This window comes from Salvelinus fontinalis, unplaced genomic scaffold, assembly GCF_029448725.1.
Source record: "Salvelinus fontinalis isolate EN_2023a unplaced genomic scaffold, ASM2944872v1 scaffold_0355, whole genome shotgun sequence".
NCBI classification, from domain to species: domain Eukaryota; kingdom Metazoa; phylum Chordata; class Actinopteri; order Salmoniformes; family Salmonidae; genus Salvelinus; species Salvelinus fontinalis.
This window is the reverse complement of record NW_026600564.1, coordinates 127,985-154,769: the sequence shown is the minus strand read 5'-3', so window position 1 is coordinate 154,769 and position 26,785 is coordinate 127,985. Positions and strand designations below refer to the sequence as shown.

Sequence of the window (26,785 nt, the reverse complement as noted above, 5' to 3'; positions counted from 1 at the left end):
TTACTCCCAACACTAATGCTTGGAACAGGTGCGGGTCGGTGTCCTCCACGCGCATAACGCAGCTCCAAAAGACTTACTAGCTACAGGGTTTTTTAATTTATAGTGCCTGTGAACGCGCAATCGACCCCATTCAAATCGTCATCACGTAAAGGCATCCAGGGGAAGACGTAAGCAGTGTCCGTATACTCATAGCAATAACTGTGGCCTTTTAACTGACTCCAGATCAGGGGCCAACATTTCTGAAATCTGACTCCATGTCAGGGAAATTGCTGTAGAATGGGTTCTGTTCCACTTAGAGACAAAATTTCAACTCCTATAGAAACTATAGACTGTTTTCTATCCAATAATAATAATAATATGCATATTGTACGATCAAGAATTTTGTGGGAAGCCGTTTCAAAAATTACACGATTAGCATAAATAGTGACAACAGCGCCCCCAGCCTCAACAGGTTAAATTGAACGAGACAATGATATCCAATCAGTTGAGACTGGATTGATATCCTACAGCGTAACCTGAATTATTTCATGAAAAATGACTGGCGATTCTTCGCCAGAGGTTACTGATAGCGCAAGCTGAGATCTCACATGATTCCCGCCCGGCGCGGGAATTCACAATGAACAAAGGGGGGGGGGGGGAATGGCTGCTCCCCTTTGTTAGCTTAGCATCTGGCAATGCTTAGCTTTCCTTGCGCGGGGTTTCCACTTCGCGCCGCAAGGGATGTTCCCCCAACAAGGGAACGGGTTTACTAGGTGACGTCTCACGTTCAACCCTTAAACTCTTCACGTGACCAAATGCGAGAGGTAGAAAGATAATGGCTTCGCTTCGGTCAAACGAATATATCTACTCAAATTTCCGTAATGGCTGGCTCATATGTCCTCTGCTCTAGGAATTGCTTATGACCGAGTCAGATCACTCCTGAAAGCGACCTACTAGTTGGACCACTAGTATTATTCTCAGAATGTCTGCATCGGCTGGTACATATGCCCTAGCTCGTAGCATTCAGTAGACCCTCCGACACACTGGCTTTCGTCAGATGTACCACAGGTGTGGTTCTCTCCCGACCAGTATCTGGGTGAAATGGAACGACACACACACGCTTCTCCCGCACCAGTCCTGCCTATAACTATTAATCTTACAGCTACCCCCCCATTTCAATTTCTGCTTGAAGACATACCCAAATCTAACTGCCTCTAGCTCAGGCCCAGGAGCAAGGATATGCATATTCTTGGTACCATTTGAAAGAAAGCACTCTGAAGTTTGTGTAAATGTGAATTGAATGTAGGAGAATATAACACAATAGATCTGGTTTAGATAATATAATCTTAATAATACAATCAATCATCTTTAAAATTAACAAGATAAAACAAACATTCAGATATGAATATGGGGACAATTTCAGGCAACAGTACTTGTGCAAAGTTTCAGAATGATAACTTCCAAAATGAGTGTGCTACATGACATTTATCATGAAGTCACCCAGGTGTCCCACACAAGTAGCCCAAATGTACCCAAGTGGCCAAATTGGTGAAGGTATACTTTTTGAAACAAATAACTATATACAAAATACCAAAATGGTATTCTAACACAAGGGAAAGGGAAAAAAAGGGAAAGAATATATATACATTTACAAAATAACATGGGTAACTATTTACACACTTTCAATATTTGGAAGACCCTCAGTCCTCTATCAAATCAAATCAATTTATATAGCCCTCGAGTAAATATGAACAGTTTACCTCTAGATGGCCCGGGAGGTGTGGAGCCAGAGACAGCAGGGGTCCAGCTGGATGAACCAGCTTCAGAGGGGCATGGACACACGTTGGGGATGGACACGTTGGCGACAGACACATCTCGACCATCCTCTAATCCATAATATGTAGACTGAGTTGAGGAAGCATGCGCTGGAGGAAGTATAGCCAATGTGTACTTTACACATTTCATTACATTTTTATATATTGCAAATAAAATGTAAAAACAATCACAAATAATATTTTATATTATTAATTTCAAACAATGGCATTAGCATGAGAAGAACTTACCAGTCCAAAACAATGTCCTCTCCGTTCAAAAAATATGCTTCCATTTGAGTCATGGTCGCTAACTGAGTCGTCTTCCAAAAGCATATGTTTCACTTTCACGATCAATTTCCTCTATAATTTTGTCTACATTCGTATATCTAGTCTTAGATTTAGCTTTCCCTGATTTATTCACCATGATTTTCGATATATAAACATCTGAAGATGCTTGTTACCGAAACAGTGCTGTGCGTAATGAGTTTGGCTACTTCCAGTATGAAACTTCAATGGCAAATGACGATCTTTACGCCGGAGTTTACTACATGGGTTGGTCTTCCAAAACACAAACATTAGATATTGACGTTTACCTCTGCTCATTGGCTATCTACCCAGCTAGATTTCAAGACGATTGGTGGTCATTGGGTTAAATTAGTCAATCAACGAAACAGCGGTCATATAATTGGTGCACAATGAGGTCGTTACTTGTTGTCTTCCAATCGTTTTTTTCGGGTCAACACTTCCCGCGAAATGACCCATCAAGTTTGGTTGTGTTACAAACAAACATTTGATTGCAAGGAAACCAAACATGACTGGATAAAGTCAGGTTTAGTCTGTGTATTCACGTCGAATGTTTAGTCAAATTGAATGACACGAAATTCAATGAGATAAGCGTTCACAAAATGTTTCGTGTTAGGCTATAAAAATGGATTTAACCGAACAAAAGACCATTCATTGTGTAACAATTAGCCTTGGGATTGCAAACAGAGCAAGATCTTCAAAGGTAAACGATTTATTTCTTTGCTATCTGTGATTTTGTTACGCCTGTGCTGGTTGAAAAAGTAGTTTGGTATGGGGCTCTGTGCTCAGATAATCACATCGTATTCTTTCGCAGTAAATCCTTTTTTAAATCTGACCACGCAGTTGGATTAGCAAGATTCTAGGCTTTTGAAGCATGTGAGACACTTGTATTTTCAGGAATGTTTAATATGACTATTTGTGGCGATCATCGTATGTTGTCGAATTCAAACCCGCATCCGGTATCCGTAGATAATTGAAGTTAATGGTATATATGTATCTTGCTACACAATTGGTATGGAATTAACCCAAAGTGCAGCCATAGTTTTATCTTTGATGCCTCCCACGGGGTGCCAATATGTCGTGACGTTGTATTAGTTAATGTGACGACTGCTGCTCATCGAATGATTAACGGTTTATAATTGCGTGATTAAATGAATCAGACAATTATTAACTCATTAACCTGGGCACCATGGGAAAATTAGTTTTACTGAGTTTCTATTTCACAAATTACCTCAAAGAATATCAGAATATCGATTTGACAACAGTCGCTAATTAATCAATTTCCTCTACAGTCTCATTGTGAACGGCGCATAATCCAGGAATTTGCACAAACCCGAGTCCCACCAATGAGTTCGTACCACACCAATTTTAGTTGATTATTTATTTACTAGAAAGCTAAAATGATAATAAAAGATACGCATAAACAAAAACACAGTCTAGGCTGTTGACTAGAACTTAGTACAACGGGCCAACACACTCTGACGCGTGTTCCCCAAAATGGGGATTTAAAAGAGAGAAAAAGAAAAAGTACACGAGAGAAATATCCCTTTGGGTGCATTTGACAGCTATGCTTATTTGAACCCTAACCTTGCCCTGAACTGCCGCACTTATGGGTCAGAATATAATGATGTAATTACGTGTTGAAGGTCTCCGCCGTGGGTCTTTCCGCGTGGGCCGTTTAGGCTTCAAGAAATGACCCACTTCTCTGGTGCAACTCTCTGGTTGTCCTCACGATGTCAGTGTCCTTTTTGCTTAGTGGTCTGATTCTTCGCCCTTGTTCTGAAAGGGTTCTTCTGAGGACAGCCAGCCCTGTAGCTCAGGGCTCACAGCGTAGGAATGAAAACAGTGTAGATACCACGATTCGATGGGGGGTTGAGACCGGGTGGTCCGGCTTGAATTCACCCGCTTAGACGCAGCTATTCATCCATAGCATGAGAAGAAAAGGATTCCTTTGTCTTCAACCTCGTGTTGCGTTTTGGGTTCGTTGACTCCTCAGACCTTTGCTGCAGCTCGGGTCACTTAGTCTGATATGTTAATTCTTAACTCACATGTCTTATACCCTCGGGTCAGATGTGGGCGTAACCGCCTTTAGGGCAATTCTCTGGGCCTACCAAGTTATGAGGCAAGGTCTAGATTTTACTCAAATCCAATTTTAGACAACTAACTTCACATTTCATCTTTACCAAAACATTCTCTTTGATTTGCACCTTTTCCACACAACGTACAATGTATAAACATCAAGCATATACTAGGAAAACTCTTAAAGTTACAATGTTTTCATAATGATGTCGTCCTTTAACCTTTAATAACAAAACAAAAATGACATTCATTTTCATATTCCATCTATCGTCATTACCACCATTGTGGCTGACGGAAACCATTTTTCCAAAGTCCATTTATTCAATTTTTAATGTTCTGAGGCCGGTTATCCATAGTGAGAGGACAAAATCCTTTTGTCCGTTGCCTAAGATTACCAATGGGCGTGAGGGGTCAGAAACCCCCCACATCTTCATACCCCTAGATCTCTCCTAAGTTGGGGGTGAGAGATAATCGGTACGGTCATGACACCTTATACAAGGCAGCATTATCATGAAGAGGTTTCATTCAGGTCTCTCTTTAAATAAACACTGTCTTTGGCAGGAGGAAAACCAAACTTCGAGGAACCAAAGATGTCCAAACCAGCAAGACGACACCTCTGCTCCCAATGTGGAAAGAGTTTTAACCAGTTAGGAAGCCTGAAAGCTCATGAGCGAATACACACAGGGGAGTTGCCTTACCACTGCTCCCAGTGTGGAACTAGGTTTACCAGATTAGGAAGCCTGAAAAGACATGAGGGGATACACACAGGAGCGAAGCCACACCATTGCGCCCAGTGTGGAAAGAGTTTTAACAAGTTAGGAAACATGAAATCTCATGAGCGAATACACACAGGGGAGAAGCCTTACCACTGCTTCCATTGTGGAAAGAGTTTTAGAGAGTCAGGAAACCTGAACGCTCATAAGCGAATACACACAGGGGAAAAGCCTTACCGCTGCTCCCACTGCGGAAAGCGTTTTAACCATTCAGGAAAGCTGAAAGAACACATGAGACTGCACACAGGGGAGAACCCTTGCAAATGCTCAGACTGTGGGAAGACATATTACTCATCACGGTCACTTAAACGTCATGTGAGAATCCACACGGGAGAATAATTACTTCTCCTCGTGTGTAAACTCATGTTTCACATCACATTGACTTAAAATTCATCAGAGAACATACACAGTGCTCCAATTGTCTTATATTGTTGACTGAGAATGTGTTTACTTGTTTATACCATATGAAATGGAATTGTACAAAGTAGTCTTAAACATATATTTGTATGTCTTTACGAGAAAACATGAAGTGAATATGGAGTCTGTCAGTTTGAATATAGAGGAGATCAGATTCCATGTGTTTAAATTGTCCTTTTTTAAACTCTGACTGTGTGTGTGTTTATCTGGGTGTGTCATTCCTCCAGCACTACAGATAGTCAAGTGATATTTGGATGTGATGCATTTGCTCCATTGTTTACATTTGCATTGTTGGCCCACGGATGATTTAATGAAATTAAAATGATCACAGACTCTGTAATAAAAAATGGTAATTGTAAACTCAGCAAAAAAAGAAACGTCCTCTCACTGTCAACTGCGTTTATTTTCAATAAACTTAACATGTGTAAATATTTGTATGAACCTAAGATTCAACAAATGAGACAAACTGAACAAGTTCCACAGACTTGTGACTAACAGACATGTGTCCCTGAACAAAGGGGGGGTCAAATTCAAAAGTAGCATTCAGTATCTGGTGTGGCCACCAGCTGCATTAAGTACTGCAGTGCATCTCCTTATGGACTTAACCAGATTTGCCAGTTCTTGCTGTGAGATGTTACCCCACTCTTCCACCAAGGCACCTGCAAGTTCCTGGACATCTATGGAGGGAATGGCCCTAGCCCTTACCCTCCGATCCAACAGGTCCCAGACGTGCTCAATGCGATTGAGATCCGGGCTTTTCGCTGGCCATGGCAGAACACTGACATTCCTGTCTTGCAGGAAATCACGCACAGAAGGAGCAGTATGGCTGGTGGCATTGTCCTGCTGTAGGGTCATGTCAGGATGAGGCTGCAGGAAGGGTACCACACGAGGGAGGAGGATGTCTTCCCTGTAACGCACAGCGTTGAGATTGCCTGCAATGACAACAAGCTCAGTTTGATGATGCTGTGACACACCGCCCCAGACCATGATGGACATTCCACCACCAAATCGATCCCGCTCCAGAGTACAGGCCTCGGTGTAACGCTCATCCCTTCGACGATGAAGCGAATCCGACCATCACTCCTGGTGAGACAAAACTGCGACTCGTCAGTGAGAGCACTTTTTGCCAGTCCTGTCTGGTCCAGTGACGATGGATTTATGCCCGTAGGCGACATTGTTGACGTTGATGTCTGGTGAGGACCTGCCTTACAACATGCCCTCAGTCCAGCCTCTCTCAGCCTATTCCGGACAGTCTGAGCGCTGATAGAGGGATTGTACATTCCTGGTGTAACTCGGGCAATTGTTGTTGCCATCCTGTACCTGTCCCGCAGGTGTGATGTTCGGATGTACCGATCCGGTGCATCCTGTAGCGCTGTCTTAAGCATCTCACAGTACGGACATTGCAATTTATTTCCCTGGCCACATCTGCAGTCCTTATGCCTCCTTGCAGCATGCCTAAGGCACGTTCACGCAAATGAGCAGGGATCCTGGGCATCTTTCTTTTGGTGTTTTTCAGAGTCAGTAGAAAGGCCTCTTTAGTGTCCTAAGTTTTCATAACTGTGACCTTAATTGCCTACCGTCTATAAGATGTTAGTGGCTTAACGACCATTCCACAGGTGCATGTTCATTAATTGTTTATGGTTCATTGAACAAGCATGGGAAACAGTGTTGAAACCCATTACAACAAAGATCTGTGAAGCTATTTGGATATTTACGAATATTCTTTGAAAGACAGGGTCCTGAAAAAGATCCGTACATTTATTTTCTGTGGAAGAAAAAGGGACGTTTCTTTTCTTGCTGAGTTTGTGTTTGTCATTGCAAAGATCTTATTATTAAAGATGTAATTTAACTGACTGGTGTGTGAAGTTTGTCTCTCCTCATTTGGTAATACAAAAATTAACCACCACAGACTAACCTTGTGAAACTGACCTATTATAATCTCTTGTCCCTGGGAGTATCATCCTGCGTTGCAAACCAGCTGCACCTGTGTCCTTGTATGAATAAAGTCCCTCCCAGGAACAGGAAACTATAAAGATATGTGCTCATCACCCAATGCTGCAGGAATTCAGACTGTCTACACTGCGCTGTGTAACTCTGTTATTCTCTCTGAGCTCAGAAATAAAGAATCTTGGTTTGACTTGGACTCCAGCAGATCCTTATTTTATAATATCCACCACAACTCTCCCACGGATTGCTGTTTATCATTGTCTCAATGAAGAGTTCCTCGTTCCACTTTCCTGGGGTCATTTACAAGCCTCCCACTGGTTGAATAAATGTTGTTTCCACGTCATTTCAACAAAACACCTTTTGTTTCATGGACATGCAACCTAAATCCAATGACAGGTGACATTTTGTGTTGATTTCATGTAGAATTCACTTTAGTTGACGAACCAAAGAAATGTAAATAGAAACTAGATGTTGAACTGACGTCTGTGCCCAGTGGGCTGGTTTGAATAAGTAGCAGGTGTTGGATCAATATCCACCTTAGTATCTAAGTTTCCATGTAATTTGCAACAGATGTTCATGTGAATATTCTAAAATCTGCATTACACAATATATGCATTTTTCCACATGAAATGTTTCTATCAGACAGACATATTGCTGATCAAAGGCTTTACGAGACAAAAAAATACTTTTGCTGTTGAATTCCCATGTGCCGAATGGAAAAATACAAGTTAAATGGGTTTCCATCACATTTTCAACTCTACTGATGGTTTTAAAAACTTGCGTAAAATAGAAAACGTGCTCTTGTCTCGTGCACTGTAGCCTGCAGCTCACATATACAGTGTTGGTAGGCTACCTACATGATGAGAGTATTATGGATAAGAGCAATATTATTTTATTTGTCAAATGGCAACCAAGCATCAATCATCATGTCACTAGAAGAAGACCATCAAAATGTATTGGAAAGGAGCATCAAGCTCATCACATGCAGTTTCACCACCCTGTGAAGTTCATAACTTATTTCATCTGTAGCCTAATAAACTGCATGGGTTCCCAAGTCGTAGAGGGAGGACCACACAACATATCATCGCGTGACTCCAAGTTAACTAAGATGTGATGGTTATCAAATAAATATTTGCTCATGAAGGAGTTTCCACCATTTCTCGCTCATAAATGTTTACTGACACAAAATGATCCCACCATGTAAAACAAACTAACAAATTGTCTGTCTGCATCAATAAAAGTGTACAGGCATATCCTGTTTCCATCAGCCCGGTCATTACTTTTGAAATGGTTGGATCAATATCCACCTTCATGATATGGATGAAGCCTGATTTGGAATGTCTGAGTAGTTCTCTCTGATGTCATAATACACCCCTCTGATAATCATATGATATTTGGAATGTCTGAGTAGTTCTATATGATGTCATAATACACCCCTCTGATAATCATATGATATTTGGAATGTCTGAGTAGTTCTATATGATGTCATAATACACCCCTCTGATAGTGATACATTTGCTCCATTGTTTCCATGTCAGTTGGTTTCCCACTCTGATGATTTATATCTGACAGAGGGGCTTTAAAGGAATAGTATGGTGACATCTTAGCGGGGCTTTAAATAAATAGGATTATTCATTAATTTAATACTCCTATAGCAACAATACACTGCAGCTTTGACATCAAGAAGAGAATGGGCTGATGGGTGTTGGTGCTACTATACAGGTAAGGCTGTCCAATATGAATGTTCAATACACACAATAGGTTGATCAGTAGCCAGTTAGCTAGCTGCTACAGTCCAGTATGAATGTTCAATACACACAATAGGTTGATCGGTAGCCAGTTAGCTAGCTGCTTCAGTCCAATATGAATATTCAATACACACAATAGGTTGATCAGTAGCCAGTTAGTTAGCTGCTACGTTTTTAGCAACACAACTCGCTATCAACAAAGTCAAAATGCCCTCCAGGCCTGGTGGTGGCAGCAGTGTACTACATCAACTGTTTACCAGAGCTTCCTGAGGTTGAAACAATTAGGCTGTATATAGCTTGATTTTGGAGCCAGCAGCATACCACCCTACTTCCCACAGCTGGCTTGCTTCTGAAGCTAAGCAGGGTTGGTCCTGGTTGGTTATGCAAACATTTGTTTATTAGATTATGTTTATCATTAAGAATATTGTTTTATGTCTAAATGGTCACGCCTTGCTTTGGTCATGTGTTCTCTTATGGATCAATCATTTTAATTAGAATATAGCAATTACGGTGTCTCCTCAATCACTTCCAGTGCCTTTGGAAAGTATTCAGATTGGGGACATTGCCTTGTGTCGGGTGCCATCTTTCAGATGGGCCGTCAACTGAGAACAGCATGCATGGGAGGAAACTGTTTACAATTTGGCTCATGCATCCTCCCTTCTCTCCCCTGTAACTATTCCCCAGGTTGTTGCTGTAAATGACAATGTGTTCTCAGTTGACTTACCTTGTTAAATAAATAATAACCATGTTTCCATCCAAAGTTTATTCATTAGGATATATACAAATATGATGATGTCATAGTGAATTCATGACATGTGAATGAACAAGCCTTTTCATACTTTATAACATGGATATATACAATGCCTTCAGAAAGTATTCAGACCCTTGACTTTTTTCCACATTTTGTTACTTTACAGCCTTATTCTATTGTGTATTAAATCATTTTTTATACGATGATTATATACAATCCTACTTCCTTTGTTGTCACTATCATGTATCCTACCATGACTATATCCAACCCAACTCCATGTGTTGCCACTATCATGTATCCTACCATGACTATATCCAGCCCTACTCCATGTGTTGCCACTATCATGTATCCTACTTGGCTGAAGCTTTGATCCAGTGGGAGACGTATTGAGGAGCAGGGAGATAAAGGTCACTTCAGGATACAGCTGTTACTCTACACTATCCCTAGATAATCCAGTAATAAGAGAGCATTTCTACATTATTTATGGCTCTATAACATCTCTATCTATATATCACATCTCTATCAATTATTTTTTATTTATTTTTTTTTACCCAATTCCATTTTCTCCATTTAGGTTCTCCAGGTTTCTGATTTGTCCCTGTTTTTCTGGTTTTTGCTCTAAATCACACTGTTAATAGAAAACTACTGCAGCATAAATACTGGAGGGGTCAGGAGACACTGTGGCCCCATCCGATGAGACCCCCGGACAGGGCCAAACAGGAAGGATAACCCCACCCACTTTGCCAAAGCTCTACACAATATTCTGCTGCTGATGCCAGATTCCATAGCAGTCTCTTTCTGATGTAAAGCAGAGGGTCACCGAGCATGTGGTGCAGGTGATGGGGGACTTCATCTTGCAAACAACACAGCAACGCCTCCATGCTGTGCCCCTTTGGCCCTTAGGCACATCCATGCCTGCACAAATATATTTGGGCAGATGAACACTTGTGGCAGGAGCAGAAGGGACAGGGCATGGTGCAGTGGTGCTGTAGCCAGCAAGCTCCTTGATGAGCTGCTCTCTGAAGGCCTTCTGTGAGAGGAAGGGCTTTCCACAGCTCTTAGCCATTTCTTTGTGTAGGATGAATGCATTCACCACAGCAATGTCGACGAAATGATAGAAGAAGGTCTTGTACCATTTCATTGTCTTATGCAGAACATTGTAATAGCCTATCAGCGCATCTGATAGGTCCACACCTCCCATGCTCTTGTTGTAGTCCTTTACTGCAGCTGGAATGGGGACATTTTTGGTGGTCCATACCCCGGCACCATCCTTCACACGTCTGACCACATGATCCCCACTGAAGGACTTGTGGATTGTTGTGCACATCACCACCTCTCTGGTGTCCATCCACTTCACAAAAAGCAGGCCATCTTCACGGATCCATCGCATGGTCCCCCGCTCAGCCTGCTCAGGCATGTCGTTCACCTTCGTCTTCGGAAAGCCCACCCTGTTGGTACGAATGGTGCCACAAGCCCACACTTCCCGATTCCTAAGGTCTGCAAACAGGGTAGGACTTGTGTAGAAGTTATCCACAAACAGTTTGTAGCCCTTCCCTAGCAGTTGAAAATCCAATAACTCCATTACAGAGTCATAGGCAAGTCCCTTACCGGTAGCAAAACTGTTCTTCCCCTCATAGACAAAGAAATTGCATGTGTAAGCACACACAGAATCAGCCAACACAAACAGCTTGTAACCCCACTTGGTTGGTTTGTTTCGCATGTATTGTTTGAGGCCAATTCTGGCCTTTGAGGCGACCATCCTCTCATCGATTGACACGTTCTGGGCTGGCTGAAAGTACGTCTTGCAGGCCTCAACAATGCTGGAGTAGAGAGGTTTGATTTTGCACAGTCTATCAAACGTTGCTGTGCCTCTCTTCTTGTCATTCGCTTCATCAACCTTTGGGTCACTGATATGAAGCGCCTGTGAAAGACCCAGAAACCTTTTGCAGGACATAACAGTCATGGGGAAAGGTAGTTGGTAGAGGGATGACGTTTTCCAGTAGTCCGTCAGGCTTTTCAGCTTCACCATCCCCATGTAGATGACCAGTGAAAGGTAGCAGAAAAAGTCTGACATGGATATGGGCTTCCATGCTACATTTTTGCCTGCCTGCTTCTTCTTCCCATACTTATTCGTGTTCGACACGAGCGAATCTACAACGGATTGTGTGAAAAACAACTGAAAAAGCTGAAGGGGGCTGTAAGTTGTGGTCGAGTTCACCTGAGGTCCTGGCTTCCTTTTCGGCCGAAAAGTTGGTTGGGGTGGCTCCACATCATCTTCTAGGACAGTGTGCCAACGCCCTTCTGTCCCTTTGTTAGCAGGTGGCACACTTCCCCTCTTCCGCTTCTTTGTCGGTGCCTTCACACCTGTAGATGGCCCAGAGACAGCAGGGGTCCAGCTGGATGAACAAGTTGGCGCTGGGGGCTCCCAGTCGGAATCAGTGCCACTGTGAATGAAAATGTTCAGTTAGAATAGTTTCACATATGAGCCCTGTATCAACAGGTATAATAAACATATATATAGAGTACAGGGAACATAAAGTGCTGTTCCATTTCACTTTGGCCATTTTGTGGGCCTGCCTCAAATAGGCCATTTCATGTGGGGGTGGGGCGTAGCAACAGACACACGCGCCTCGGCCATGCTCCCTCTAACCTCTAACCGTAATATATAGCCTAATTAGAGAAAGCATGCTGGCTCTGTTGAGGTGTATGGGTTTGCTGTTACATTCTACTCCATTCAATTTTATATATATATATACACACACAGACATTGGGGAGAACAAGTATTTGATACACTGCCGATTTTGCAGGTTTTCCTACTTACAAAGCATGTAGAGGTCTGTCATTTTTATCATAGGTACACTTCAAATGTGAAAGACGGAATCTAAGTAAGTAATTAAGTAATTAATTTTAAGTAATTAATTTGCATTTTATTGCATGACATAAGTATTTGATCACCTACCAACCAGTAAGAATTCCGGCTCTCACAAACCTGTTAGTTTTTCTTTAAGAAGCCCTCCTGTTCTCCACTCATTACCTGTATTAACTGCACCTGTTTGAACTCGTTACCTGTATAAAAGACACCTGTCCACACACTCAATCAAACAGACTCCAACCTCTCCACAATGGTCAAGACCAGAGAGCTGTGTAAGGACATCAGGGATAAAATTGTAGACCTGCACAAGGCTGGGATGGGCTACAGGACAATAGGCAAGCAGCTTGGTGAGAATGCAACAACTGTTGGCGCAATTATTAGAAAATGGAAGTTCAAGATGACGGTCAATCACCCTCGGTCTGGGGCTCCATGCAAGATCTCACCTCGTGGGGCATCAATGATCATGGGGAAGGTGAGGGATCAGCCCAGAAATATACGGCAAGACCTGGTCAATGACCTGAAGAGAGCTGGGACCACAGTCTCAAAGAAAACCATTAGTACCACACTACGCAGTCATGGATTAAAATCCTGCAGTGCAGGCAAGGTCCCCCTGCTCAAGCCAGCGCATGTCCAGGCCCGTCTGAAGTTTGCCAATGACCATCTGGATGATCCAGAGGAGGAATGGGAGAAGGTCATGTGGTTTGATGAGAAAAAAATAGAGCTTTTTGGTCTAAACTCCACTCGCCGTGTTTGGAGGAAGAAGAAGGATGAGTACAACCCCAAGAACACCATCCCAACCGTGAAGCATGGAGGTAGAAACATCATTCTTTGGGGATGCTTTTCTGCAAAGGGGACAGGACGACTGCACCGTATTGAGGGGAGGATGGATGGGGCCATGTATCGCGAGATCTTGGCCAACAACCTCCTTCCCTCAGTAAGAGCATTGAAGATGGGTCGTGGCTGGGTCTTCCAGCATGACAACGACCCGAAACACACAGCCAGGGCAACTAAAGAGTGGCTCCGTAAGAAGCATCTTAAGGTCCTGGAGTGGCCTAGCCAGTCTCCAGACCTGAACCAATAGAAAATCTTTGGAGGGAGCTGAAAGTCCGTATTGCCCAGCGACAGCCCCGAAACCTGAAGGATCCGGAGAAGGTCTGTATGGAGGAGTGGGCCAAAATCCCTGCTGCAGTGTGTGCAAACCTGGTCAAAAACTACAGGAAACGTATGATCTCTGTAATTGCCAACAAAGGGTTCTGTACCAAATATTATGTTCTGCTTTTCTGATGTATCAAATACTTATGTCATGCAATAAAATGCAAATTAATTACTTAAAAATCATACAATGTGATTTTCTGGATTTGTTTTAGATTCCGTCTCTCACAGTTGAAGTGTACCTATGATAAAAATGACAGACCTCTACATGGTTTTTAAGTAGGAAAACCTGCAAAATCGGCAGTGTATCAAATACTTGTTCTCCCCACTGTATATATACACACAAACATAGGCTATGGGTCGTTCACATGCATACAAATGTATCCTCACTCACAATGAATAGCCAACGTGTACTTTACACATTTCATTACATTTTTATTGCAAATAAAATGTAAAAACAAATCACAAATAATATTTTATATTATTAATTTCAAACAACGGCATTAGCGTGACAAGAACTTACCAGTCTAAAACAATGTCCTCTCCGTTCAAAAAAATAGACCTCAGTTTCAGAATCATAGGAGTGATCGCTAATGGAGTCTTCCTCAAAAAACAGTTCTGTATCACTTTCACGATCAATTTCCTCTAAAATGTTGTCTACATTCGTATATCTAGTCTTAGATTTAGCTTTCCCTGACTTATTCGCCATGATGTTGGATAAATAAACAGCTGAAGATGCAAATTGCCGAAATACTGCTGTGCGTAATAACTTTCCTTCCTTCCAGTTCTAAACGCAAAGGTAAAAGACACTCGTTACGCCTGCGTTTCATGTATGGGTTGGTCTTCAAACAAAGAACCATTTGATAGCCAACGAACAGAGGTAAATGGCACTATCTACCCAGCTAGATTTCAAGACGATGAGTGGTCATTGGGTTAAAATACAGTCAATCAACGAGACAGTGGTCATATAATTGGTGCACAATGAGCTCGTTACTCGTTGTCTTCCAATCGTTTTTTTCGGCTCAATACGTCCCGCGAAATGACCAATCAAGTTTGGTTGTGTTACAAACAAACAGTTGATTGCAAGGAAACCAAACATGACTGGATAAAGTCAGGTTTAGTCAGTGTATTTAGGTCGGATGTTTAGTCGAAAATTTAATGAAATGAAATTCAACGACATAAGCGTTCAGAAAATGTTTCGTGTTAGGCTATAAAAAATGGATTCAACCGAACAAAAGACCATTCATTGTGTAACAATGAGCCTTGGGATTGCAAACAGAGCAAAATCTTCAAAGGTAAACGATTTATTTCAACGCAATCTGTGATAATGTTACGCCTGTGCTGGTTGAAAAAGTAGTTTGTTATGGAGCGCCGAGCTCAGATAATCGCATCCTATTCTTTCGCAGTAAATCCTTTTTTAAATCTGACAACGCAGTTGGATTAGCAAGATTCTAGGCTTTTGAAGCATGTGAGACACTTGTATTTTCAGGAATGTTTAATATGACTATTTGTGGCGATCACCGTATGTTGTCTATTTTCAAACCCGGATCCGGGATCAGTAGTTAAGAGAAGTTCATTTTACCTATATTTCTGCTTTTTGTTACTCCTCCCTTTGGCTGGAAAAATGGCTGTATTTTTCTGTGACTTGGCTCTAACCTAACATAATCGTTTGGTGTGCTTTCGTCGTAAAACCTTTTAGAAATCGGACACTTTGGCTGGATTTACAACAGGTGTATCTTTAAAATGGTGTGAAATACTTGAAATTTACTTGAATTTAAATGATGGGATTTCTGTTTTGAATTTGGCGCCCGGCAGTTTCACTGGCTGTTGACGAGGTGGGACGCTACCGTCCCACATACCCTAGTGAGGTTAACAACAAATTTGTGGAGTGTTTGAAAAACGAGTTATAATGACTCCAACCTAAGTGCATGTAAACTTCGACTGTGTATATAAATATATATATATATAATATCAAATGAATATGCGACCATTTAAACAACTGCATTAGCATGAGAAGCAAAAACCTTTTTTACTTACTGGTCTAAAAGTGGATCTTTTCCTTCCAAAAACATTTCTTCCGCGCTGGAATCATAACTGTGGTCACTCACAGAGTCCTCATCCATTCCTTCTGTGTCACTCTCCTGGTCAATTTCTGCAATAATATCATCAAAATGTTTATACTTGGACTGAGATTTAGCTTTTCCACTCTTAGTAGCCATGTTTAACTTTTTCAGATTTGAGAAGTTTGTAGAAGAGAAGGAACTGCTGTGAAACGTAAACTACAGTGCGTCCTGTTTCCTTTCACCAGAGAATGAACTCTGTTGTGCACAGCTCCAGCATGATGGCTGTTTGTCCTACAAACGGCATTCACATACTGCTGGAAAGCCCAGCTCATTGGCTATCTAGCTAGGTTTCAAAACGATAGGTGGTCATTGGACCAAGACCCTTCATGGGCTAATTCAGGTGTTGTATAGCCAATACATCATGTAGAATGATGAAACAAGTTTGGTTGCCTTCTAGAGTGTCTGAAGATTGCACAGGAACCGAACTTGACCATGTTAAACAATGTTAGATTTCTAACAAAATTAGATTTCATAAAATTGTTTTGTGTCAAGTTGAGTCGGAATTCATGCAGCACGGTGTTTACAACATGGATGGTGTGAGGATATACAATACCATTCAAGAGTTCGGGGTCACTTAGAAATGTCCTTGTTTTTGAAAGAAAAGCAATTTCTTTGTTCATTTAAAAGAACATCAAATTGATCATAAACACAGTGTAGACATTGTTAATGTTGTAAATGACTTTTGTAGCTGGAAATGGCTGATTATCTACATAGGCGAACAGAGGCCCATTATCAGCAACCATCACTCCTGTGTTCCAATAGCACGTTGTGTTACCTAATCCAAGTTTATCATTTTAAAAGGCTAATTGATCCATTTTGAGCCTGTAATCAAACCCACAAATGCTGATGCTCCAGACACTCAACTGGTCTAAAGACCTCTTCCAAGATGGCGTAGCAGTCGGACGTGTGTTTGTCTTGTCCCGTCTTGTCCCGCATAAATAGTCCTCGTTTTTTTTCGTATGCATTTCATATATATTTTAATTTCACTTTCCATTTAGGAACTGAATATACATTCCGCCTCACCCAATGTGGTACGGATCTGCTATTTCTTTTATACTTTAGAACCGTAACCCCAATCAGAAGCTAGCCAGATAACTAGCTACTAGCTAGTAGTCAGTTAGCCACTGCTGCGGTCTTCACCCTTAACTCGGACACCAGCCAGCTTCAGCTCGGGCCAATACCTGCCAGTCTGCAAGCGCGATATCAACCCAGAGCATATAGGACTGATTTTTCACTACCACATCACCGGATTTTTTTTTCTACTTCATCACCGGATTTCAGCCGCAGGCTCTGGACATTTGCACCTTGATTTCGCAGCTAGCTAGCGGCAAACCGTGTGACTATTGGCTTACGTCGATCCCGGAGCAAACGTAATTTATTCCGGAGCCAGCCAGCTGAGGAGTTCCATCAGCCATTCCTGGGCTACAGTCACCTATCCGGACCCGTTTTTTGTTGTTGTTGCTGCAGATACGGAGCCCCACCGGGCCTTCACGACTGACTGGCGGCGTTATCTGCCCGAGGGAGTTATCCAACTGGCACCCCCGTCCCGACGTTACCTGAACGCTCATCTGGGGCCCGCTAATCGTTAGCTGTCTTATCGGCTGCTATCTGAATAAGTATATCAGACAATTATTATTATTATTATTATTATTTATTTATTTTATTTTTTCTTGGGTCACTATATCTATTTTGCCAATTTGGATTGATCCCCTCTACCACACGGAACCCCACTAACCTACCGACGGAAACGCTATCTTGATATGCTATCTTGCTATGCTATCTTGCTACCGATAGCCATCTACCCGGCCTGCTGTCTGGATCGCCGTGACCCCAACCAACCTCTACTCACTGGACCCTTATTGATCACTCGATTAAGCATGCCTCTCCTTAATGTAAATATGCCTTGTCCATTGTTGTTCTGGTTAGTGTTTATTGGCTTATTTCACTGTAGAACCTCTAGCCCTGCTCACTATACCATATCCAACCTCTCAGTTCCACCACCCACATATGCGATGACATCACCTCGTTTCAATGATGTTTCTAGAGACAATATCTCTCTCATCATCACTCAATACCTAGGTTTACCTCCACTGTATTCACATCCTACCATACCTTTGTCTGTACATTATTCCTTTAAGCTATTTTATCGCCCCCAGAAACTTCCTTTTACTCTCTGCTCTAGAAGTCCTAGACGACCAATTCTCATAGCTTTTAGCCGTACCCTTATCCTACTCCTCCTCTGTTCCTCTGGTGATGTAGAGGTGAATCCAGGCCCTGCAGTACCTAGCTCCACTCCTATTCCCCAGGCGCTCTCTTTTGATGACTTCTGTAACCGTAATAGCCTTGGCTTCATGCATGTTAACATTAGAAGCCTCCTCCCTAAGTTTGTTTTGTTCACTGCTTTAGCACACTCTGCCAAACCTGATGTTTTAGCCGTGTCTGAATCCTGGCTTAGAAAGACCACCAAAAATTCTGACATTTTCATCCCCAACTACAAGATTTTCAGACAAGATAGAACGGCCAAAGGGGGCGGTGTTGCAATCTACTGCAAAGATTGCCTGCAGAGTTCTGTTTTACTATCCAGGTCTGTTCCCAAACAATTTGAACTTCTACTTTTAAAAATCCACCTCTCTAAAAACAAGTCTCTCACCGTTGCCGCCTGCTATAGACCACCCTCTGCCCCCAGCTGTGCTCTGGACACTATATGTGAACTGATTGCCCCCCATCTATCTTCAGAGCTCGTGCTGCTAGGCGACCTAAATTTGAACATGCTCAACACCCCAGCCACCCTACAATCTAAGCTTGATGCCCTCAATCTCACACAAATTATCAATGAACCTACCAGGTACCACCCCAATTCCGTAAACACGGGTACCCTCATAGATATCATCCTAACAAACTTGCCCTCCAAATACACCTCTGCTGTTTTCAACCAAGATCTCAGCGATCACGGCCTCATTGCCTGCATCCGTAATGGGTCAGCGGTCAAACGACCTCCACTCATCACTGTCAAACGCTCCCTGAAACACTTCAGCGAGCAGGCCTTTCTAATCGACCTGGCCGAGGTATCCTGGAAGGATATTGATCTCATCCCGTCAGTAGAGGATGCCTGGTCATTTTTTTTAAATGCCTTCCTCACCATCTTGAATAAGCATGCCCCATTCAAGAAATTTAGAACCAGGAACAGATATAGCCCTTGGTTCTCTCCTGACCTGACTGCCCTTAACCAACAGAAAAACATCCTATGGCGTTCTGCATTAGCATCGAACAGCCCCCGTGATATGCAACTTTTCAGGGAAGCCAGAAACCAATATACACAGGCAGTTAGAAAAGCCAAGGCTAGCTTTTTCAAGCAGAAATTTGCTTCCTGCAACACAAATTCAAAAAAGTTCTGGGACACTGTAAAGTCCATGGAGAATAAGAACACCTCCTCCCAGCTTCCAACTGCTCTGAAGATAGGAAACACTGTCACCACCGACAAATCCACTATAATTGAGAATTTCAATAAGCATTTTTCTACGGCTGGCCATGCTTTCCACCTGGCTACCCCTACCCCGGACAACAGCACTGCCCTCCCCTCTGCTACTCGCCCAAGCCTTCCCCATTTCTCTTTCTCCCAAATACAGTCAGCTGATGTTCTAAAAGAGCTGCAAAATCTGGACCCTTACAAATCAGCCGGGCTAGATAATCTGGACCCTTTCTTTCTAAAACTATCTGCTGAAATTGTTGCCACCCCTATTACCAGCTTCTTCAACCTCTCTTTCGTGTCGTCTGAGATTCCCAAAGATTGGAAAGCAGCTGCGGTTATCCCCCTCTTCAAAGGGGGGGACACTCTTGACCCTAACAGCTACAGACCTATATCTATCCTACCCTGCCTTTCTAAGGTCTTCGAAAGCCAAGACAACAAACAGATTACCGACCATTTCGAATCCCACCATACCTTCTCCGCTATGCAATCTGGTTTCAGAGCTGGTCATGGGTGCACCTCAGCCACGCTCAAGGTCATAAACGATATCTTAACCGCCATCAATAGGAAACAATACTGTGCAGCCGTATTCATTGACCTGGCCAAGGCTTTTGACTCTGTCAATCACCACATCCTCATCGGCAGACTCGACAGCCTTGGTTTCTCTAATGATTGCCTCGCCTGGTTCACCAACTACTTCTCTGATCGAGTTCAGTGTGTCAAATCGGAGGGTCTGTTGTCCGGGCCTCTGGCAGTCTCTATGGGGGTGCCACAGGGTTCAATTCTTGGACCGACTCTCTTCTCTGTATACATCAATGATGTCGCTCTTGCTGCTGGTGATTCTCTGATCCACCTCTACGCAGACGACACTATTCTGTATACTTCTGGCCCTTCTTTTGACACTGTGTTAACAACCCTCCAGGCGAGCTTCAATGCCATACAACTCTCCTTCCGTGGCCTCCAATTGCTCTTAAATACAAGTAAAACTAAATGCATGCTCTTCAACCGATCGCTGCCTGCACCTGCCCGCCTGTCCAACATCACTACTCTGGACGGCTTTGACTTAGAATATGTGGACAACTACAAATACCTAGGTGTCTGGTTAGACTGTAAACTCTCCTTCCAGACTCACATCAAACATCTCCAATCCAAAGTTAAATCTAGAATTGGCTTCCTATTCCGCAACAAAGCATCCTTTACTCATGCTGCCAAACATACCCTTGTAAAACTGGCCATCCTACCAATCCTCGACTTCGGTGATGTCATTTACAAAATAGCCTCCAAAACCCTACTCAATAAATTGGATGCAGTCTATCACAGTGCCATCCGTTTTGTCACCAAAGCCCCATATACTACCCACCACTGCGACCTGTACACTCTCGTTGGCTGGCCCTCGCTCCATACTCGTCGCCAAACCCACTGGTTCCAGGTCATCTACAAGACCCTGCTAGGTAAAGTCCCCCCTTATCTCAGCTCGCTGGTCACCATAGCAGCACCTACCTATAGCACGCGCTCCAGCAGGTATATCTCTCTAGTCACCCCCAAAACCAATTCTTCCTTTGGACGCCTCTCCTTCCAGTTCTCTGCTGCCAATGACTGGAACGAACTACAAAAATCTCTGAAACTGGAAACACTTATCTCCCTCACTAGCTTTAAGCACCAGCTGTCAGAGCAGCTCATAGATTACTGCACCTGTACATAGCCCATCTATAATTTAGCCCAAACAACTACCTCTTTACCTACTGTATTTATTTATTTTGCTCCTTTGCTCCCCATTATTTCTGTCTCTACTTTGCGCTTTCTTCCACTGCAAACCAACCATTCCAGTGTTTTTAGTTTTTATTTTACTTGCTGTGTTGTATTTACTTCGCCACCATGGTCTTTTTTTATATTTTTATTTATTTATACATATATTTGTTTGCCTTCACCTCCCTTATCTCACCTCACTTGCTCACATTGTATATAGACTTATTTTTTCACTGTATTATTGACTATATGTTTGTTTTACTCCATGTGTAACTATGTGTTGTTGTATGTGTCGAACTGCTTTGCTTTATCTTGGCCAGGTCGCAATTGTAAATGAGAACGTGTTCTCAATTTGCCTACCTGGTTAAATAAAGGTTAAATAAATAAATAAAATAAAAATAAGGCCAGTTTTATTGCTTCTCTAATCAGCATAACAGTTTTCAGCTGTGCTAACATAATTGCAAAATGGTTTTCTAATGATCAATTAGCCTTTTAAAATTATAAACTTGTATTAGGTAACACAAAGTGCCATTGGAACACAGGAGTGATGGTTGCTGATAATGGGCCTCTGTACACCTATGTAGATATTCCATAAAACAATCTCACATTTCCAGCTACAACAGTCATTTACAACATTAACAATGTTTACACTGTATTTCGATGTTATTTTATTGGACAACAAATGTGCTTTTCTTTCAAAAACAAGGACATTTCTAATTGACCCCAAACTTTTCAACGGTTGTGTATATATAGAAATACACATTTAAAATTTGCACCAATTGATTGGTGGAAAGAACAGGTGACTAAGTCAAACAAGATGTTTATTAGTCTGTGACAGCCCTACTAGTAAAAGATACCAGTCCATCTTCATGTCAACTAACAGAACTCTGCTGGTTGTCCTGGTAACAGATACCAGTGGGCAGATCTATTGTATTTGTTCAAACTACAGCACTTACTATGATGTGTCAAATCTGATCCTTTCTTCTCTCCTCCTCCTCTCACAGTTCCACTCAGCCCCGTTGTTTTCCTGCAGTCCACCAGCTGCACAGACAACCTCTTCATACCCAGTAGTAAGGTGCTACCGGGAGAGGCACGACACGGGGACTCCGAGAGGGTGGATGGGCTAGCGTTGTCCTGGTAACCATAAAGAGGGGACAGACACATATAATTATGGATGTTTATGTCACTGTTGACATAAAGTGCTTTACAGAAACCCAGCCCAGACCCCGATAGAGCAAGCTGTATACTAGACCAGACCAAGCTGTACCATCTGGTGGTCTGATCTGGAGAGACTCTTCTCTTCCTCATCAGCATCAGGATGTTGTTGAGGCTCCCCGGAGGATCCAAGATAGTCATGTCTCTCTCCTGTGTGAATGAGAACATCAAACAGACGGTAAACTTATGAACTTCTATTGCAATTACAGTGTTACAAGAGGCTTGAATATATGTCTAAAAAGGGCCTAAATTAGCCACTTTAATTATGCTTCTTTTTTTGTGATCAGTGGTATGAAGTACTTAAGTAAAAAATACTATAAAGTACGATTTAAGTAGTTTTTCAGGGAATCTGTACTTTACTATTTTTGACTAATTTGACTTTTACTTCACTACATTCCTAAAGAAGATGATGTACATTTTACTCCATACATTTTCCCTGACACCCAAAAGTACTCATTCCATTTTGAAGGCTTAGCTGGACAGGAAAATGGTCCAATTCACGCACTAATCAAGAGAACATCCCTGGTAATCATCACTGCCTCTGATCTGGCAGACTCACTAAACACAAGTTTCAATTGTAGATTGTCTGAGAGTTGGAGTGTGTCCCTGGCTATCCGTAAATAAAAAAATAAATTTAAAAAGAAAATGGCACCATCTGGTTTCCTTAATATAAGGAATTTGAAATGATTTATATACTTTTACTGTTGATACTAAAGTATATTTTAGACTTTTACTCAGGAAGTATTTCACTAGGTGACTCACTTTTACTTGAGTAATTTTCTATTCAGGTATCTTTACTTTTACTCAAGTATGACAATTCAATGCCATACAACTCTCCTTCCGTGGCCTCCAACTGCTCTTAAATACAAGTAAAACCAAATGCATGCTCTTCAACCGATCGCTGCCTGCTCCGGCCCGCCTGTCCAACATCACTACTTTGGACGGCTCTGACTTAGAATATGTGGACAACTACAAATACCTAGGTGTCTGGTTAGACTGTAAACTCTCCTTCCAGACCCACATCAAACATCTCCAATCCAAAGTCAAATCTAGAATTGGCTTCCTATTCCGCAACAAAGCATCCTTTACTCATGCTGCCAAACATACCCTTGTAAAACTGACCATCCTACCAATCCTCGACTTCGGTGATGTCATTTACAAAATAGCCTCCAAAACCCTACTCAATAAATTGGATGCAGTCTATCACAGTGCCATCCGTTTTGTCACCAAAGCCCCATATACTACCCACCACTGCGACCTGTACACTCTCGTTGGCTGGCCCTCGCTTCATACTCGTCGCCAAACCCATTGGTTCCAGGTCATCTACAAGACCCTGCTAGGTAAAGTCCCCCCTTATCTCAGCTCGCTGGTCACCATAGCAGCACCTACCCGTAGCACGCGCTCCAGCAGGTATATCTCTCTAGTCACCCCCAAAACCAATTCTTCCTTTGGACGCCTCTCCTTCCAGTTCTCTGCTGCCAATGACTGGAACGAACTACAAAAATCTCTGAAACTGGAAACACCTATCTCCCTCACTAGCTTTAAGCACCAGCTGTCAGAGCAGCTCATAGATTACTGCACCTGTACATAACCCATCTACAATTTAGCCCAAACAACTACCTCTTTACCTACTGTATTTATTTATTAATTTATTTTGCTCCTTTGCACCCCATTATTTCTGTCTCTACTTTGCACTTTCTTCCAATGCAAACCAACCATTCCAGTGTTTTTTTTAGTTTTTATTTTACTTGCTGTGTTGTACTCACTTCGCCTCCATGGCCTTTTTATATTTTTATTTATTTATACATATATCTGTTTGCCTTCACCCCCCTTATCTCACCTCACTTGCTCACATTGTATATACTGTAGACTTATTTTTTTATTTTATTCACTGTATTATTGACTATATGTTTGTTTTTACTCCATGTGTAACTATGTGTTGTTGTATGTGTTGAACTGCTTTGCTTTATCTTGGCCAGGTCGCAATTGTAAATGAGAACGTGTTCTCAATTTGCCTACCTGGTTAAATAAAGGTTAAATAAATAAAAAATAAAATAAATTGCGTACTTTTCCCACCACTGTGATGCAAATGTTAAAGGGCCGTTCCACAAAATGGGTTCCACTTGCGTCCCTTTGATATTTTAAGTAGAAACGATGCACTATATTTTATATTTTAAAACCCGGCTATACTAGAATAAGTGCACTTTAATTTAGACCACAGAGAATTCAATAAATCAAATGTTGAAGTTCCAAAAATATATGTACCAATGGCAGATTGCCCCTTAAACAATTCCTACAATACTGAACAACATATTAAAGTGCATAGCTTCAGTAGAATGCCCCTTTAAAAGACACATTAGTTCAACAACTGCATAGTTTGTGCCCCTGTTTTTAAGACAGTACTCACTGGTGGTAATCGGATCTTCAGTCTCATTTTTCACTCCCAAAACGTCTTCCTCTTTTATTGAGATATCCTCCTCTTTTACTCCAAAAGGTTCTTCCTCCTCTTTTAATTTTACTGCATCTTCTTCCTTTTTGATTCTGAAACCTTCTACCTCTTTTTCCACTTTGACAACCTCTTTCCCATCTTCCTCTTTCACTGTAATATCACCCTCTTGTTTCAATGTGATAGCCTCCTCTTCCTCCTTTATCATCCTGAAAGCTTCTTTGCCTCCTTTCACCAGAGTTTTTCTCCGTCTAGATTAGTGAGTTTATGATCCGGGAGATTAGCCTAGTGCAGTATCAATGTAACACATTAGCTAATTTAACAAGCAAATTACGTTCAAATGAACCAGTGGTAAACAGAATTATGTTCAAAACACTAAGAGTAATATACACAAGATTGGTCTAAGGAGCTTCAATGTTTCGGTTTTAGGTTTCCTAGCAAAGCACAACGTGGTTAAATCAGAAGCATTTTGTCGCTGTTGAAGAAGCTTCCTGTCCCGTCCACGAGATAATACGTCACGCAAGCAGCATCACCTGAAAGACTCATATCGCCATCTGCTGACTGGAGTAGGTAACGCAAATTGGAAAAATATGAGTTACAATGTTCCGTCTGACAAGCAATGTCATAAGAAGTAATTTAAAAACAACCAGATGTTATGTTTTCTCTTCCTTCTGACAGCCAATACTTTCCTCCAAGGCTGACCTGCCCATTAGGCAGGATTAGGTGACAGATTGAAGAGGGTGGCATATTCCGAGCTAAATTGACCAAGGCTCATTGTTGACAACAAATAACACTTCATATAATGCTGCCTAAATACAATGAAAACTTCTCTCACCCAGTGGTATATGTGCTATTTAGGTGAGTGTTGGTGTCTCCCATTTCCACAGAGGAACTCTAGATCTCTGTCAGAGTGACCATCAGCTTCTTGGTCACCTGCCTGACCAAGGCCCTTCTCCCCCGATTGCTCAGTTTGGCCAGGCGGCCAGCTCTAGGAAGAGCCTTGGTGGTTCCAAACTTTTCCATTTAAGAACGATGGAGTGTGCACAGTGTGCCACTGTTCTTCAGGAACTTCAATGCGGCAGATTTTTTGTCTCCCTTCCCCAGATCTGTGCCTCGACACAATCCTGTGTCGGCGCTCTACGGACAATTCCTTCAACCTCATGGCTTGGTTTTTGCTCTGACTTGTGTTGTAAACTGTGGGACCTTATATAGACTGGTGTGTTCCTTTCCAAATCATGTCCAATCAATTGAATTTACCACAGGTGGACTCCAATCAAGTTGTAGAAACATCTCAAGGAGGATCAATGGAAACAAGATGCACCTGAGCTCAATTTAGTCTCATAGCAAAGGGTCTGAATACTTATGTAAATAAGGTATTTCTGTTTAAAAAAATATATACATTTGTAATAATTTCTAAAAACCTGAATACTTTCCAAAGGCACTGTATGTTTAAACATATATATTCCTTTGTTTTCCACTAACCCTACCACCCCCTAACCCTACCACCCCCTAACCCTACCACCCCCTAACCCTACCACCCCCTAACCCTACCACCCCCTAACCCTACCACCCCCTAACCCTACCACCTCCTGATTGGAGGAAACTAATGTGCAACAACTATTAGGCTTCTACGTCCAGCTTCTACATACTATGTACATTTTACAGACACAATGTATTTTACAATAGTTATATTTAGTTTGTTTTTAATCCTATCCTTCAGTTACCCTAAACCTCTCCCATCTATCTCTGAAGAACATCCAGTCCTATCCTTCAGTTACCCTAAACCTCTCCCATCTATCTCTGAAGACCACCCAGTCCTATCCTTCAGTTACCCTAAACCTCTCCCATCTATCTCTGAAGACCACCCAGTCCTATCCTTCAGTTACCCTAAACCTCTCCCATCTATCTCTGAAGACCACCCAGTCCTAACCTTCAGTTACCCTAAACCTCTCCC

At 42.1% G+C, this 26,785-nt stretch overlaps 2 protein-coding genes across 2 annotated transcripts in view; one reads left to right on the top strand and one right to left on the bottom strand.

Moving 5' to 3' along the window:
- The window catches only part of LOC129845742 (piggyBac transposable element-derived protein 4-like), a 98,346-nt gene that overhangs the window by 3,198 nt on the left and 68,363 nt on the right, over positions 1–26,785 (top strand). The gene's annotated exons all lie outside the window — the stretch shown is intronic.
- LOC129845741 (piggyBac transposable element-derived protein 4-like) lies at positions 9,809–22,402 on the bottom strand. The gene is made up of 3 exons (XM_055913629.1): positions 22,127–22,402; positions 15,873–15,987; positions 9,809–12,255 (listed from the first exon to the last, which is right to left on the bottom strand). The coding sequence occupies exons 1-3, from the start codon at positions 22,332–22,334 to the stop codon at positions 10,563–10,565; spliced, it is 2,016 nt and encodes a 671-aa protein (XP_055769604.1). The 5' UTR covers positions 22,335–22,402; the 3' UTR covers positions 9,809–10,562.

What these genes read in the sequence shown, in the direction of transcription:
- LOC129845741 (XM_055913629.1), bottom strand. Translation starts at nt 22,334, where the DNA reads ATGTGTCTGTCCCCTCTTTATGGTTACCAGGACAACGCTAGCCCATCC. An exon ending in ATCAGATTTGACACATCATA is followed by an intron (nt 15,988 to 22,126) that starts GTAAGTGCTGTA and finishes ATATTATTGCAG; the next exon opens with AAATTGACCAGGAGAGTGAC. An exon ending in AAAGATCCACTTTTAGACCA is followed by an intron (nt 12,256 to 15,872) that starts GTAAGTAAAAAA and finishes TTTCATTCACAG; the next exon opens with TGGCACTGATTCCGACTGGG.